This window comes from Notolepis coatsorum (genome assembly GCF_963971535.1).
Source record: "Notolepis coatsorum genome assembly, chromosome: 14".
In the NCBI taxonomy this organism is placed as follows: domain Eukaryota; kingdom Metazoa; phylum Chordata; class Actinopteri; order Aulopiformes; family Paralepididae; genus Notolepis; species Notolepis coatsorum.
In genome coordinates this window covers 79,231,977-79,249,601 of record NC_140178.1, presented here as the reverse complement: position 1 = coordinate 79,249,601, position 17,625 = coordinate 79,231,977, and the positions used below count along the sequence as shown (strand labels likewise).

Below are 17,625 nucleotides of genomic sequence, written 5' to 3'. Positions count from 1 at the left end.
GGCTTAAAGAAACAGAGGAACTAGAGACTAGGAGATGTCGGGACAAGGAGAGCTAGGGAAACAGGAGAACTGGGGACTAGGAACTAGGTGGAACTAGAAGGGGAGAACTTGGGACCAGGAACTAGGTGGAACTAGAAGGGGAGAACTAGGGACAGAGGGGACTGAGGCCCGCGGAGGCGGGCTGGGGAACAGGGAGGAACTGGGGACAGAGACCCGCGGAGGCGGGCTGGGGACAGGGAGGAACTGGGGACTGGTGGGAAAACATCTGGGCCGCTCTGCAGAACAGAGGAGAGGGTTAATATTCAAAAGGGAACAAACAGAGCAGATGCAGAACAGTCCAAATAAACAAAGTAACAAAATAATAATATCTTCGTGTGACAAACACACAGGGGGAGATGTAATGTCCAAAAATACTATCTAAGTGAGAACTAAAGGAGGCAATACGCTGGGTGAGTGACATCACAATCAAAACTCACCCAGGCGTATGCGTAATGGTACAGGAACAGCAGCGAGACGGGGGCAAGAGGCATTACGCTGAGTGAGTGACATCACAATCAAAACTCACCCAGGCGTATGCGTAAAGGTACAGGGACAGCAGCGGGAACGGGGGCAAAAAACATTACGCTGAGTGAGTGACATCACAATCAAAACTCACCCAGGCGTATGCGTAAAGGTACAGGGACAGCAGCGGGAACGGGGGCAAGGGCACTACGCTGGGTGAGTGACATCACAATCAAAACTCACCCAGGCGTATGCGTAAAGGTACAGGGACAGCAGCGGGGCGAGGGCATCGCCACCGGGTGGCTGGCTGTCCGAGCCGAGGAACAGAGTGCTGGAACAGTGGCGGTGGCGAGGGTGTCGTCCACCGGGTAGCCGACTGTCGGAGCCGAGGAACAGAGTGCTGGAACAGTGGCGGTGGCGAGGGTGTCGTCCACCGGGTAGCCGCTGTCGGAGCCGAGGAACAGAGTGCTGGAACAGTGGCGGTGGCGAGGGTGTCGTCCACCGGGTAGCCGCTGTCGGAGCCGAGGAACAGAGTGCGCGCCACACCTTGGTGTGCGCGTCGGAACAGTGGCGGTGGCGAGGGTGTCGTCCACCAGGTAGCCGCTGTCGGAGCCGAGGAACAGAGTGCGCGCCACACCTTGGTGTGCGCGTCGGAACAGTGGCGGTGGCGAGGGTGTCGTCCACCGGGTAGCCGCTGTCGGAGCCGAGGAACAGAGTGCTGGAACAGTGGCGGTGGCGAGGGTGTCGTCCACCGGGTAGCCGCTGTCGGAGCCGAGGAACAGAGTGCGCGCCACACCTTGGTGTGCGCGTCGGAACCGAGAGACGCCTCGGGGTGCGTCTGCGAGGAGGAGTGTGCCAAGCACGAGGATCCTTGGAAGATGCGCGTTGCGCGCTGGAGACTGGAGAGCGTGCCAAGCCCTTGAAGATGCGCGTTGCGCGCTGGTGACTGGAGAGCGTGCCAAGCCCTTGCAGATGCGCGTTGCGCGCTGGTGACTGGAGAGCGTGCCAAGCACGAGGATCCTTGGAAGATGCGCGTTGCGCGCTGGAGACTGGAGAGCGTGCCAAGCCCTTGAAGATGCGCGTTGCGCGCTGGTGACTGGAGAGCGTGCCAAGCCCTTGCAGATGCGCGTTGCGCGCTGGTGACTGGAGAGCGTGCCAAGCCCGAGGGTCCTTGGAAGATGCGCGTTGCGCGCTGGAGACTGGAGAGCGTGCCAAGCCCTTGAAGATGCGCGTTGCGCGCTGGTGACTGGAGAGCGTGCCAAGCCCTTGCAGATGCGCGTTGCGCGCTGGTGACTGGAGAGCGTGCCAAGCCCGAGGGTCCGGGAGATGCGCGTTGGTCTAGATGTGCGTCAGGACGAACAGCTGCGCTGGGGTCTGCAGTGGAACGCTGGGGTGCCTCCCGTGGAAGTTACAGGGAGCGCAGAACAGTCTCCTCCACAGGCTACGGCGACAGCAGACGAAGGCTGGAGCAAAACATCTCAAGGCTGGAGAAATCCATATACAGCATTGATAGACCAGAGGATCTCCCGAAAGAGTCTAGATGTTAGAGAATATGACTCAGCATGAATACAACACGACCCCACCCCCAAACGAGGGGAAGAGCCCTCGTATTTAAAGCCCACAGGGGAACTAATTAGCCTGCCACCACAGGTGCGAGAGGTAATTGATAATAGTCCAGGTGTGGCCACTGAGAGTAAACGAGAGTAAAGAACGAGAGGGTGGGGGCTAGAGAGAGTGAGTGAGAAGGGAATTTCTAACAGTAGGCTTAAAGAAAACAGAGAAAAGGTGGTGAGCAGCGGGCAAAACCTCACAGTACCCCCCCCTCAACGGGAGCCACCCGGCGACCCAAAACAAATACAGACAGAGTGGCAGGGGGCAAAACAAGAGGTACTGGCCAAGCCAGCAGGGGAAGCCACCACAAGAGTGGGGCTAGCAAAAGAAACAGGGTCGCCGAGGGGTAGCAGAGGGGCAACTGGGGGAACTGGTCTAGAGGAACTGGTCTAGAGAACTGGTCTAGAGAACTGGGCTAGAGAACCGGGCTAGAGAACTGGTCTAGGGAACTGGTTTAGAGAACTGGTCTAGAGAACTGGTCTAGAGGAACTGGGTCTAGAGAACTGAGGGGCAAGCAGGGTAGCAAAGGGGTAACCATGGTAGCACCGGGAAAGGGCTAGCAGAGGGAAGGTTAGCTGCCAGGGCACTGATAGCTACAGGGCCTATGCTAGCTGTACTGCTACATCAACATAGAGGCTGCGCAAGCTGCCGGAGCCAGGCTAGCAGAGGGAAAGGGTAGCTGCCAGGGCACTGATAGCTACAGGGCCTATGCTAGCTGTACTGCTACATCAACATAGAGGCTGCGCTAGCTGCCGAGCTAGGCTAGCAGGGGGAAAGGGTAGCTGCCAAGGCACTGATAGCTACAGGGCCTATGCCAGCTGTACTGCTACATTAACATAGAGGCTGCGCTAGCTGCCGGAGCTAGGCTGGCAGACAGGGCTGGACCAGCATGAGAGAACAAGCTAGCTGGAAGGACAGTCCTAGCTGTGTGAGATAAACTGACCTTGCTAGCTGAAAAGGCAGTCCTAGCAGTGGGAGCAAACTGATCATGCTAGCTGAAGGGGCAGTCCTAGCAGTGGGAGATAAACTGACCTTGCTAGCTGAAAGGGCAGTCCTAGCAGTGGGGAAACTACACAAAAAAGTGGAGGCCATGCAGAGGGACCGGGTTAGCTGCTTGGGCCTGGCTAGCTACAGGGCCTATGCCAGCTGCAAGGCTGCATTAACATAGAGGCTGTGCTAACAGCCGGGGCCAAGCTAGCAGACCGGGGCCATGCAGAGGGAATTAGGTTGCTGCCTGGCATGGCTAGCTACAGGGCCTATGCCAGCAGCAAGGGCTGCATAAACATAGAGGCTGTGCTAGCAGCCGGGGCAAGGCTAGCAGACAGGGGCCATGCTGGTAGTAGAGGCCTAACAAGCTGCAGGGGGGTCAAACAGGGCTAACAGGGAAGCCAACAGGCTAACAGGGGAGCTAAACTGGGCTAACAGGGAAGCCAACAGGGCTAACAGGGGAGCTAACAGGGGAGCTAGAGGGGAACTAGAGGGAACAAGAAAAAAAAGGCAAACTCAACATACACCGTCTGTGCTGGCTGGGGTCGTCGATTTTGGTGGGGTCGTACTGTTATGGTTTGTAACCGACCCCAATCGCACAACACAAGACAGGTATGATGGTTTGCCAAGAAACAGATATTTATTGAACAACAGGGAAAAACAGGGAAAAGGGCACTGTCCCTTTAAGGGAGAATCACAAATACAGGAATATAATATGAGGGGAAGGAAAGGTGCCTTTAAGAGGCGGGCAGGAAAAGGGGAACACTAAGGGAAGGTTAAAGGAACGCTAGGGGAACATTAAAGGAACGCTAGGGGAAGGCTTAAAGAAACAGAGGAACTAGAGACTAGGAGATGTCGGGACAAGGAGAGCTAGGGAAACAGGAGAACTGGGGACTAGGAACTAGGTGGAACTAGAAGGGGAGAACTTGGGACCAGGAACTAGGTGGAACTAGAAGGGGAGAACTAGGGACAGAGGGGACTGAGGCCCGCGGAGGCGGGCTGGGGAACAGGGAGGAACTGGGGACAGAGACCCGCGGAGGCGGGCTGGGGACAGGGAGGAACTGGGGACTGGTGGGAAAACATCTGGGCCGCTCTGCAGAACAGAGGAGAGGGTTAATATTCAAAAGGGAACAAACAGAGCAGATGCAGAACAGTCCAAATAAACAAAGTAACAAAATAATAATATCTTCGTGTGACAAACACACAGGGGGAGATGTAATGTCCAAAAATACTATCTAAGTAAGAACTAAAGGAGGCAATACGCTGGGTGAGTGACATCACAATCAAAACTCACCCAGGCGTATGCGTAATGGTACAGGAACAGCAGCGAGACGGGGGCAAGAGGCATTACGCTGAGTGAGTGACATCACAATCAAAACTCACCCAGGCGTATGCGTAAAGGTACAGGGACAGCAGCGGGAACGGGGGCAAAAAACATTACGCTGAGTGAGTGACATCACAATCAAAACTCACCCAGGCGTATGCGTAAAGGTACAGGGACAGCAGCGGGAACGGGGGCAAGGGCACTACGCTGGGTGAGTGACATCACAATCAAAACTCACCCAGGCGTATGCGTAAAGGTACAGGGACAGCAGCGGGGCGAGGGCATCGCCACCGGGTGGCTGGCTGTCCGAGCCGAGGAACAGAGTGCTGGAACAGTGGCGGTGGCGAGGGTGTCGTCCACCGGGTAGCCGACTGTCGGAGCCGAGGAACAGAGTGCTGGAACAGTGGCGGTGGCGAGGGTGTCGTCCACCGGGTAGCCGCTGTCGGAGCCGAGGAACAGAGTGCTGGAACAGTGGCGGTGGCGAGGGTGTCGTCCACCGGGTAGCCGCTGTCGGAGCCGAGGAACAGAGTGCGCGCCACACCTTGGTGTGCGCGTCGGAACAGTGGCGGTGGCGAGGGTGTCGTCCACCGGGTAGCCGCTGTCGGAGCCGAGGAACAGAGTGCGCGCCACACCTTGGTGTGCGCGTCGGAACAGTGGCGGTGGCGAGGGTGTCGTCCACCGGGTAGCCGCTGTCGGAGCCGAGGAACAGAGTGCTGGAACAGTGGCGGTGGCGAGGGTGTCGTCCACCGGGTAGCCGCTGTCGGAGCCGAGGAACAGAGTGCGCGCCACACCTTGGTGTGCGCGTCGGAACCGAGAGACGCCTCGGGGTGCGTCTGCGAGGAGGAGTGTGCCAAGCACGAGGATCCTTGGAAGATGCGCGTTGCGCGCTGGAGACTGGAGAGCGTGCCAAGCCCTTGAAGATGCGCGTTGCGCGCTGGTGACTGGAGAGCGTGCCAAGCCCTTGCAGATGCGCGTTGCGCGCTGGTGACTGGAGAGCGTGCCAAGCACGAGGATCCTTGGAAGATGCGCGTTGCGCGCTGGAGACTGGAGAGCGTGCCAAGCCCTTGAAGATGCGCGTTGCGCGCTGGTGACTGGAGAGCGTGCCAAGCCCTTGCAGATGCGCGTTGCGCGCTGGTGACTGGAGAGCGTGCCAAGCCCGAGGGTCCTTGGAAGATGCGCGTTGCGCGCTGGAGACTGGAGAGCGTGCCAAGCCCTTGAAGATGCGCGTTGCGCGCTGGTGACTGGAGAGCGTGCCAAGCCCTTGCAGATGCGCGTTGCGCGCTGGTGACTGGAGAGCGTGCCAAGCCCGAGGGTCCGGGAGATGCGCGTTGGTCTAGATGTGCGTCAGGACGAACAGCTGCGCTGGGGTCTGCAGTGGAACGCTGGGGTGCCTCCCGTGGAAGTTACAGGGAGCGCAGAACAGTCTCCTCCACAGGCTACGGCGACAGCAGACGAAGGCTGGAGCAAAACATCTCAAGGCTGGAGAAATCCATATACAGCATTGATAGACCAGAGGATCTCCCGAAAGAGTCTAGATGTTAGAGAATATGACTCAGCATGAATACAACACGACCCCACCCCCAAACGAGGGGAAGAGCCCTCGTATTTAAAGCCCACAGGGGAACTAATTAGCCTGCCACCACAGGTGCGAGAGGTAATTGATAATAGTCCAGGTGTGGCCACTGAGAGTAAACGAGAGTAAAGAACGAGAGGGTGGGGGCTAGAGAGAGTGAGTGAGAAGGGAATTTCTAACAGTAGGCTTAAAGAAAACAGAGAAAAGGTGGTGAGCAGCGGGCAAAACCTCACAGAAATGCCGTAACTCGTCATTCCCCGCCATGCTCATTCTGCCGAAGACGCCGTAACACGTCTTTGATATCAATATTTCAAAAATCTGTGATCGAAATCATATTTCTCCCCCGGGGACCTGAGATATACTGCTGAGCTCCACTCAACTCTCTAACGGTTCAAGAGCGCCATCTGGTGGCCGATCGGCAGATCGCCCAACAGGAAGTCATGTGGATGAAGTGGTGCTCAACTGCTCACCCATATTTTGTCCGGGCACTCGCTATCATTAGCAGGACTCCATCTTGACACAATGGATGTCGATCGGTTGCAAATAACTCGACAAACAACATGATTTGGACGTATATACTATTATACAACCTGGAAATGGATCGGGTATTTCTACATCCCATAATATGAATATCTCTGCTCCACGCTCATCGCCCAATGGCGCGAGGAAGATACGGTAAGATCCAGCGTTATTTTCCAACGTGTTCTTTACTAACTGCTCTGATTATCATATCACCCACACTAGATGAATGATATAACGTTGCCCACGGAATTATAAACGACCCCCCGCCCATCCGGTCAACATCAGATCATACGTATAGTAACTCCTAGAAGCACATCCAGTTGAAATTTTTTATCTCGCACAGATTCCTACCAAACTGTATTTGATCATCAATATAATGCATTTATTTAGGGCTATAAATCAAGTTCTGGAGAAAGCTGCAGAAAACGATAAAAACATACTTATACTTTAGACCGTATTTTAGTATGAATATGTGAACAATAGATATAGGACATTGAATGGGCCATAATAATGTCAATTTAGCAATACAATTTAAAAAGTTATAGCCCTGCAAAGAAGGGGAACTTCTCCATAGACAAATAGAGATGGCGAGGGATGGTAAATTATGAATTTAACCATGGCGATCAAAGTGTTAAACATAACTGACTGCAATAATCAAAAACAGTCTGTCTTTGCTTCAACAACATCGCTATTCTCCAGCTTGCAGGTGAACCTTGTAAATAAACCGCTACACAAGGGGGGTAGCCCGGGTAGGACTGCTGATGTTTCTGTTTGTAAACCTGGGGAAATCATTATCCGAGCCTGCTGTCACCATCCCACGGGCAGCCAAGAGACACACACAGGGCTCCTGGTCCTGGATCCTCAACTAAAACAGCACCACAGCAGCCTACCTCAGTAAAAAGGTGGATACGGTGTGTTTATGACATGGAATTATCACTCTGCAGAATCCAGTTGGTGAGATGGACTTTTGGTTAGTAATGAGTACTTGTGAAGGCGAGAGTTCACTGGGTTGATGATGATGATGGAGTGGGGGGGGGGGGGTTGTTGACATTTGCCAGCAACAGCAACCTGTTCTACTTTCCTTTTTTATCTTCTGCTGAAGGGTGCCAGACTGCCTGCTTGATCGTCGTCATACAGATCATTCTAGAGCACGCTTGACTTGACATGTACACTGCTGTTCACGTCCACCACCACTGACAGTGTTTTGGTAAAGGCACGTTTGGAAAGGGACGTCTCTGGTTAACCAGAATAACCACACATTTGAAAACAACATTTTAGACTTTATGCATAGGCTAAATAGTAACATTGTTACAATTCAAGGGGAGATCATATGGTCGTTAATGAAGGGCCAAGTGTGCACAGTGATGATGCGCTACTTACTTGGTGGTGCGTCTCTTTCTCCACATTGTCCCCGTTCACCTCCACGACGCGGTCCCCGGCGCGCAGTCCAGCCGCCTCTGCGGGCGACGCAGGCTCCACTTTCCGAATGTACTGTCCGCTCTTTCCCTTCTCGCCGTGCAGGTGAAACCCATACCCGTTATCCGCCTTTGTCATGAGACAGAGCCGCGGTTTCAAATCATTGGCCATTTGCTCCACTGTCTTAAACTTTCCACAGTTGACGATAATAATCCAATTGTAGAGATGCTTTTATCATTCAGAAAAAACGGACGCGCGCTAAACTTTCACAAGAGGACACCATATCGTCCCGGTGTTGTGCCTTCTCCAATAACGAAGTGATAATAACACATTCACGAGTAAATACAGCAGTGCATTCCAGTACAGAGAGACGGAGAGACAGTCTCCTCGGCCGTGCGTCTTGGTGTTCAAGCTCAGGCGCTCTGCTGGCGTCTCCGCGAGGACTTCGGCGCGTCGTCCATCCTTTTGGTTCCAGCTGAAGACAGACAGACCCTGAGACCCCCCTACAACATAGTGCACCGGGATAGAGGAGCAACAGTCTCCCGACCTGTATCCAGAACGACCGCTTGGGGAACGATGATTCAATTTCAATTTGAGCAGAGTTGCGCGCAATAGCACCACCGGCCGGATCGAACCACCAACTGTCTGTTACTTATTTCCATAGATTGATGGAAGGTTACTTCCAGGGGCAGGGAGCAAATGCCCGAGCACAGCGATCAGTAACAGACAGCGACTTACAAAATAACACAACAACGCCCCTGGGTGGCGATTTGGCGAAGATTATGTGAACAAAACGCTCATTTTGAAATACTAGGTTTCAATTTGACCAGTTGTGGCTAGTGTTGGCAAATTACCCACCATAGCGCGAACTTTAGGGGCAACGTTTTGAATTAATAACTCATTGTCTCTCACGGAAATGACGGAATGAGCATCGACAGTGAAAATGCCAAAAGATTGTTCATATTTCTATTAGCTGCAATTAAGTACCAATCACTAATGGGGGTTTACTTAATGCAAACATTTCGTCTCAGTCTCAGTCTTATTTCTCTGTAGGCTAATGAACTTTTTATTTTGTGTAGTCACAGTGATTATAGAAAATATTTCAGCGTTGTGTATTCTTCTCTCTAAATAGGCTACTGTTTGAATAGGGTATACTTAGAGGGTTATGGAGTGAGTCAAGGCACAGTGATCAACCCATTCATTGGTCACTAGTCAATCAATCCATCCAACAATGAAGATGATGCAACAATGAAAGTGACAGTGACTTTAACCTAACCTGCTATCCACCACAGTAACCACTACCACTTACTACTACCACTACTACTACTACTACCAATACTACCAATACTACTACTACCAGCACCATCACTACTACTACACTACTACTACCACCACCACAACTAATACTACTACTACTATTACCAATACTATTATTACTACTTCTATTAATACTACCACTACTACCACAACTACTACTACCACCACTACTACCACAAGGAGCTGATCGTGGATTATAGGAGAGGACAGCAGGAGACACACACACCACTGACGATTAACGGGGCTACCGTGGACAGGGTGAGCAGCTTCAAGTACCTGGGGGTCCACATCTCAGAGGACCTGACATGGTCAACACACATAGACACAGTAGTAAAGAAAGCGAAGCAGCGCCTCTACCACCTGAGACAGTTAAGGAAGTTCAGAGTATCGGGGAAGATACTCCAGTCCTTCTACTCAGGAGCTGTAGAGAGCATCTTGACCGGAAACATCACTGCCTGGTATGGGAACAGCACGGCACAGGACAAGAAGGCCCTACAGAGAGTGGTGCGCTCAGCCGAGCGTACCACGGGTATTGCGCTACCTCCCCTGCAGGCTCTACAACAAGAGGTGCAAATCCAGAGCCTGCAGGATAATGAAAGACCCCCACCACCCCAATAACAGCCTGTTCCAGCTGCTGAGGTCAGGCAGACGCCTGCGAACTCCAGCTACTAGGACGGAGAGGCTTAGGCTAAGCTTCTTCCCCCAGGCCATCAGAGCCTTGAACAATGAACATTGAGAGACACAGAAACTGAACTATCCACACACAAGCACATACACGACACGCACGCTGAGCACGCTCACACACTAGCAGCCACTTTAACACTCATGCCGCACACACGCACACTTATGGCCAGAGGAAAGGCCACTTAAAGTAGTATAACATCAGGAACAGTGTATTGCACTACTAAAGCTACCTAGCATGTCCTATATGCTCTGTAAATACTAATGTACAGATACCGAGATGGCACACCATGTACCTGTTTATTGCACTGTTTTATTGGATTCTATTAATATGTTGTACCACTGTATTTTATTGGATTCTATTATATGTTGTACCACTGTATTGCACATCGTCGCGGGCAAGACCAGCCGCATTTCATTGTATACCTGTATGCCGTGACAATTAAAACTCTTGACTTGACTTGACTTGACAACTACTACTACCACCACTACTACTACCACCACTACAACTAATACTACTACTACTATTACCAATACTATTATTACTACTTCTATTAATACTACCACTACTACCACAACTACTACTACCACCACTACTACCACAACTACTACTACCACCACTACTACTACCACCACTACTACCACAACTACTACTACTACCACTACTACTACTACAGTGGGTGACAATATTGTCACAAGGAAAGATGAAATTACCTACCTGGGTTCCATCCTAGAGGCAAATCTTTCCTGTGACAAAAAGTCAACCAACGAACAAGATTCTTGTACCGGATCTCCTCTCTGGTAAACAAGAATACCCTGAAGACTCTGGCAGGAGCACTCATTCAAGGATACTACACCTATGCTTGCACCTGTAACGGGTGTAAAACTCACTCCCCAGAGGCATCCAAACTGAGCGCTTAGGAGGGAATTCCTTTCTTGGCGCAGCGGTTTGTGATGTCGCCCGCAGTGCGGACGCCTGGGGTTCGACTCCCACTCAAGGCATGGTCGAAGTCGTGGCAGGGGCGAGTTGTCTCTGTTACATTGGTGCCGTGACCCGGATGCCTTGGGTGGTGTGAGTTTAGGGTGGGTGAATGTAACGGGTGTAAAACTCACTCCCCAGAGGCATCCAAACTGAGCGCTTAGGAGGGAATTCCTTTCTTGGCGCAGCGGTTTGTGATGTCGCCCGCAGTGCGGACGCCTGGGGTTCGACTCCCACTCAAGGCATGGTCGAAGTCATGGCAGGGGCGAGTTGTCTCTGTTACATTGGTGCCGTGACCCGGATGCCTTGGGTGGTGTGAGTTTAGGGGGGGTGAATGTAACGGGTGTAAAACTCACTCCCCAGAGGCATCCAAACTGAGCGCTTAGGAGGGAATTCCTTTCTTGGCGCAGCGGTTTGTGATGTCACCCGCAGTGCGGACGCCTGGGGTTCGACTCACACTCAAGGCATGGTCGAAGTCGTGGCAGGGGCGAGTTGTCTCTGTTACATCATGGTACCAAAGCACCTCAAAGGCACTAAAAACCAAATTACAAACATCTCAAAACAAACTAGTCAGACTACTGCTTGACCTGACTCCTAGAACCCACCTCACCCCTGCCCACTTTGCCAACCTAGGATGGCTTAGAGTAGATGACAGAGTACAGCAACTTGCAATGGGCCTGGTCTACAAGATACACTACATGACCAATGTACCCATGTACATGTCAAAATACTTCCCAAAGGTCAATGAATACCACGATCACAACACCAGAGGGAGCTCCACAAATCATGTTAAACCCAGATTCGGCTCAAACAAGGGACTAAACACGTTTCGTAATTATGCCACATCAATGTGGAACGCCCTACCCAAAGCTGTAAAGGAATGTGAATCACTACCCACTTTCAAAAACACTCTCAAAGAACACCTACGGGAGACTGCAATTCGAAACTGGCCCATGTAAATGTCCTAACCCAGTTGTACAGTAAAGACCAAGTATGGCCTTGTCAGTATTCCAATGTACAGTGCCCCACCCAACCCCACCCCACCTACCCAACCTCCTCCAATGTACAGTTTCTATGTCAAATGTATGTCAATATTCCAATGTACAGTGTACAGTGTGTCCCACCCCCCCCCCACCTCCAATGTACAGCCCCACCCAACCCCACCCCACCTACCCAACCTCCTCCAATGTACAGCTTCTATGTCAAATGTATATACACTCTTTCTGGATTTTTTTTTAGTATCACAAACAGTACTGTATTTGCAAATCTGGTATGTCATAAATGTAGCAGTACTGTCTATCTGTATGTCGTGTGTGTCATATGATGAATTGAAAATGGGGGACCCTGATGTAACAAGACGGAAGTCTTTCTCTGGTCTGCATCCCCTTAACAATTGTATGTTTTGAGCTGTACTGTAGTGTACCCATTCTGCAATCTGTTAATACACTTTTCAATCAATCAATCAATCAAATACACTTTTTGATCCCACATGGGGAAATTCAGTAGCAGTGAAAAGTGCAGCCTTGCAATACTCACTTGTAGAACAATGGAACTGCTGAAATATCTGAAAGGAAACTTGAATCTGGTGTTACTGAGCCACATGGAGACACCAGAACAGCCCCAGTGCTATTTGGCATACATTCTACAAGTGTCTGGAACTCTGGAAGCAGGATACAACTTCATTCTGTCACAAGAAATCATTTGGTGTTTGCGTGATGGTGGTGGTAATTTCTGCCATACTAGCTGCTGCCCTGGAATTTCCCTTTTTTCCATTTGGTTGGTTGATATCTGGTGAGTGAGATGACAGTGGCAAAATAATTGTAATTTTCTCATCAAACAATTCAATGAGTGGACGGAGGTGCTGCCTGAACTGCATTAAGCTATGTTCAGAGTGCAGGCAATAGTGACAAAATCAGATTTATTTTTGCTCATTATGTGACTCAGATCTGTTTCTTTCATGATCTGAGTCTCGTGACATGAACAGCACAAATCACATTGAATCTGATATTTTCGATTCTGATTTGGGCCACTTTCATGGTCCTAAATCAGATCTAATTAATTTTGCAATGTTATGTGACCTCAGTCTGAACAGTATCAGAATTCCTGCGACTTTTACGTCACTCTAGATTGACATTCATCACAATTCTGTGCGCTGGTGGAAGTTACTTCTCTCAACATGGAAGACAGCTGTGATGGAGGTGGTCAGTGGAGGGACATTGAGGTGTTTACCTTATAAGTATTTGAGGTGATACTTCTGTATAGTCAAGTTAGACCGCGCTGACAAGTTCTCACACTGGGTGCTGTAATCCCATAAAGTTCAGTATATCAAAAAGCAGGGTAGCCGGACCAGCACTCACAGGTTCAATGTTTTTTAATGGCAGCCTGAATAAAAAGCAGACATGTTTCGGACAATGTCCTTCTTCAGTGAAATAAGGACATTGTCCGAAACATGTCTGCTTTTTATTCAGGCTGCCATTAAAAAACATTGAACCTGTGAGTGCTGGTCAGGTGATACTTCTGTAAAAGGCAAAACTTGAGGGGACACATCATAACCGGTCTATGTTTGAAAGCATATTGAAAGAAGAAATGGCTCTCTTTCAAAGTTTCATCTCATCTTTGCCCACATTATCATCAGCTAAAAAATTTGCTGGTGGGTCAGTTCAGGAGCATGACTAGTTCACACTGTAATCTGATATTTGCCACATTTAAAAAGTTTATCGGATCTGAGCAATAAATTAGAATTGAGCACTAATGTTTGTAGTTTGAACGTAGCCTTAGTGACCACCAGAATGGCTGATTCAGAATGGCTTCGTTTATTGCTGTTTACCTTGACTTCATTTGACTTGAAACACCTGCTTTCATCAGTAGACTGAGCTGTCTAATTTATTCTGGCGGTTACTTGCAGTTTGGCTGATATGAAGCAGCTCTACAGTGACCATATGTTGCTGCCCTCTGCTGGAAAGGAATTGTAGGACACATTGTGCGTTTGTTTCAGTTTACATGGTGAAATGCTGTCATCTAGTGGAAAGAAGTGTATAAGGCAAGGCACGTTAATTACAGTAGAGCACATTTCATAGAGGCAATTCAAAGTGCTTTACATCAAGTAGATACAATGTCAGCATGTCTCTTTATTAGAGCTACAGCACAAAGAGCTGGGGGAGCTGATTTGGGATAAACGGTGCATCCGGTGCATCCGGTGCATCTGTGAGATGGAGCTAGTCTTGATCTGGCCTGTGAGACAGAGCTAGTCTTGATCTGGCCTGTGAGACAGAGCTAGTCTTGATCTGACCTTTAACCTGACCATGAGGGGGAAAGCTTCCATTTTACTGAGGTCACCAGAAATATTCAGCATATTCTGTTCACATATGTGCCTACCACTTGTATCTATATGTTCGCCCATCACAAACACCCACCCAGGATGCGACCCTCTCTGCGTACCCCCCTGTCTCCCTATCTCCGGCTGTCTCGTAGTGATGACCGGAGTGTTGGACGTCCCGTGATGACCGGGGGGATTCGACCCTCTCTGCGTCGCTTCCTGGCTCCCTGTCTTCGGCTGTCTCGGAGTGATGACGGGAGTGTAGAACGTTCCGGGAGGACGCGCCCCTATGCCTCAAATAGATCCGCTATCAGTTCTATCTTTAATCTTTTAAAATGTTCAGTTGCTATCACTATCAGCTCTATATTTAATTTTACAAAATGTTCAGTTGCTATCGCATGCACTCATCTGTGTTTCACTACACACATGGGTGCATGCTTACCAACTGTTCGCCTGTTTTTAATGCAACATGCAACACTACTCAAACTGAACCTAAGCAAAACAGAATTGCTCCACCTGCCGGCCAAATCCTCCCCCCTGACCGACCTCTCCATCACAGTCGAGAATGCAGCTGTGACCGCGTCCCCGACCGCCAAGAACCTTGGTGTTGTCCTCGACGACCAGTTGAACTTCTCTGCTCACATCGCAACGACAACCAGAACCTGCCGATTCCTCCTGAGCAACGTCAGAAGGATACGCTCCTTCCTGACAAAAGAAGCCACCCAACTCCTCGTCCAATCAACAGTCATCTCCCGCCTCGACTACTGCAACGCACTGCTAGCTGGCCTCCCGGCCACTGCCACCAAGCCTCTTCAACTCATTCAGAACGCAGCGGCCCGCCTGATCTCAAACCTACCGAAGTCGGCCCATGTCACCCCACTTCTTAGGGACCTGCACTGGCTCCCCGTTGCTGCACGTATACGCTTCAAGGCCCTCGACCTAGCATACCGTGCGGCAGGGCCGGACTGGGGAAATAATTCATACCGGGAGATATAGCGCGAAATATAGCCCCAATCAGGCCACTTTTTAAGTGGGGGGTCTGGGGGTCCCCCACCCGGAAAATTTTAGTTACAAAGACTTAATTTCCTGCATTCTGGTGAATTTTAGTGCATGTGAATCACAAACTAATGAGCCAACAATTGCTTAGTACAATATACTGTTATGAACCTCAAATAAAACTGTTGTGGCACTAGCAATGCTACTCTCTCCACCTTCAAAAAGAAAAAAGCAAGAGCACAACATATTTTTCTATTTACTATTATAATACAGTTAACCACTCTCTCCACCTATTCAAACAAGGCAAGAGCACAATACCATATTCACTTTACTGATGCACTACCCATCAACAGTTAAAATAGCCCTTTACACAAACATTAAATAACAGACCTTTCATTACAATACTATAATAACAGTAGCCACTGCCAGAATAGTGACACATGTATCACGTGTGGTGAGCACACGCATGCATGCACAACGAAGACAGAAGATTGCGTTGTCTCAATCATTTTAACTATAAAATGAGCTCAAAGTATGAGCTCACTGACTGAAATTTCCAACAAAAAGCATCAATTGTCAAATAATATTGATCACATTAACTAGACTAGATGTTTTTGAGGAAATTAGAAAGGGAACAACAACTTAACCCTTGTGTCTGATCAGATTCTTATTTTTTTGATAACTTTGCAGTGATTATGTTTGTGTGGATTTTTTTTGTCAAATCAGTTCTGCAATAGTCACTTTTGGTGAGTTGTTTCTATACAATTCAGTTATATGACATTTAGGTATGACACAGGACTACACAAGCATTTTTAGTATAGAAATGTGTCAACAGACTAAAGCAGGGAACCACAATATTTTGCATACGAATTATGCAGAATGTAATATCATAACTGTCTATTACTTTTCTTGCAATTGAGCCAGTTTTCCTTAGGTACAGTTTTGAGGTGTGTGTTCAACAGAATGTAGTATCAAAAACACATTCACAAAAAGTATGGGTTACTGAATGCTGAACTGCACCATTATAATCACTAAGCCAGACCTTACCTGTGTCCCTGTATCACTTGTCTCTGCTGCCCTTTGATAAAAAAAACGTCCCTATGTCCATTTTCCTTTTTTTTGGGGCATATTTCAGTTAGTCACAGTAAAAGTCACCTAGTAAAAGTGAGATAATTGACAATATCAAAACATGCTAGGGCTGTACCGAATAGTTCGAAGCTTCGTTCATAATGTTGACATTCGAATTCTAAATCAACATAAAAAATTGTAATTTTTATCTTTTTTTTTACATTTTTTTTTGCCAATGTATGGCGAGTGCCATACCTTGCCATACCAAATGGACGCCCCTGGGCAAAGGTGTGTAATGTTTGAATTATCTTGGAATTATTTTGACTCTTTCTTTCATAAATTGTTTATTCAACTTCAGCCCCAATCATAACCACCACATATTGTTTTTTGTAATGTCAGATTTAACAACTCCTTTTGGGAGTGTGCCATCTGCCATTCCATTCGCCGCCTCCACGGTCAATCAGTTGTATCGCCTGGTCTCGCCTCCACCAATCACAAGCGGCAGCACAGCTCCATTGTGTGTGTGTGTGTCCGCGTGAGGGAGAGAGAGTCAGATAGTTCTCCAACTCTGTAGCAGACAGTGAAATCCTTGTTGTTTTTCTTGACTTATTGTGTTGTTTCTTCTTGACTTGTTTAAATAAGACGTGTCTCTGTTAAGCACTTTGAGCTGCATTCTGTGTATGAAAGGTGCTATATAAATGAAGATTATTATTATTATTATTATTATTATTATTATTATTATTATTATTATTATTATTATTATTATTATTATTATTATTATTATTATTATTATTATTATTATTATTATTAAAGAAATAAAATAAAATAAAAAGTCCATACAGTACATAGCAAGTCAATGCCGGGTTTCCCGAACCGGCTTCCAATACCGCACAGCAATACACAGCATCGTGAAAGATAAGAGCGGACCACAGTTTTAGTGATTCCACATATACTGGCAATATAGTACTAATACATATCTGCATTTCAATTCATGTAAAAAAGTTGTACAAAGAGAGGAGTTAGGGAGGGGAGGAGCCCCAACCGTATACAGTCTGATGGGATAACACTGGCAAATATAGGCAGCAGGTGGCAGTAGAGGGTTATTTGCAGTCCCTCTATCTATACAGTTCCATCCCTTCAATCTGATCCCCATGGATTATGGATTTCTGTGAAAATCACGACAATCTGATATTTGCTGGTCCCTCCCCCTCCCCCCATGGCCTTATTCAATCACACAAGATGACGACGAAAGCACTCACATTTACAACATAGTCACTCACTCACTCACTGGGGCCAGCCTACAGGAGGGAAGGTCGGACCTGCCAGGGGCCAGC

General features: G+C 48.8%; 1 protein-coding gene across 1 annotated transcript in view; it reads right to left on the bottom strand.

The window, feature by feature from the left end:
- The window catches only part of LOC311240917 (Na(+)/H(+) exchange regulatory cofactor NHE-RF2), a 177,775-nt gene extending 169,338 nt beyond the window's left edge, over positions 1-8,437 (bottom strand). Inside the window, exon 1 of the mRNA XM_084329535.1 lies at positions 7,899-8,437. Coding sequence (XP_084185661.1) covers positions 7,899-8,105 — 207 coding nt within the window. The 5' untranslated portion in view covers positions 8,106-8,437. The remainder of the gene's footprint in view (positions 1-7,898) is intronic.
- Between the last annotated feature and the right edge of the window lie 9,188 nt (positions 8,438-17,625).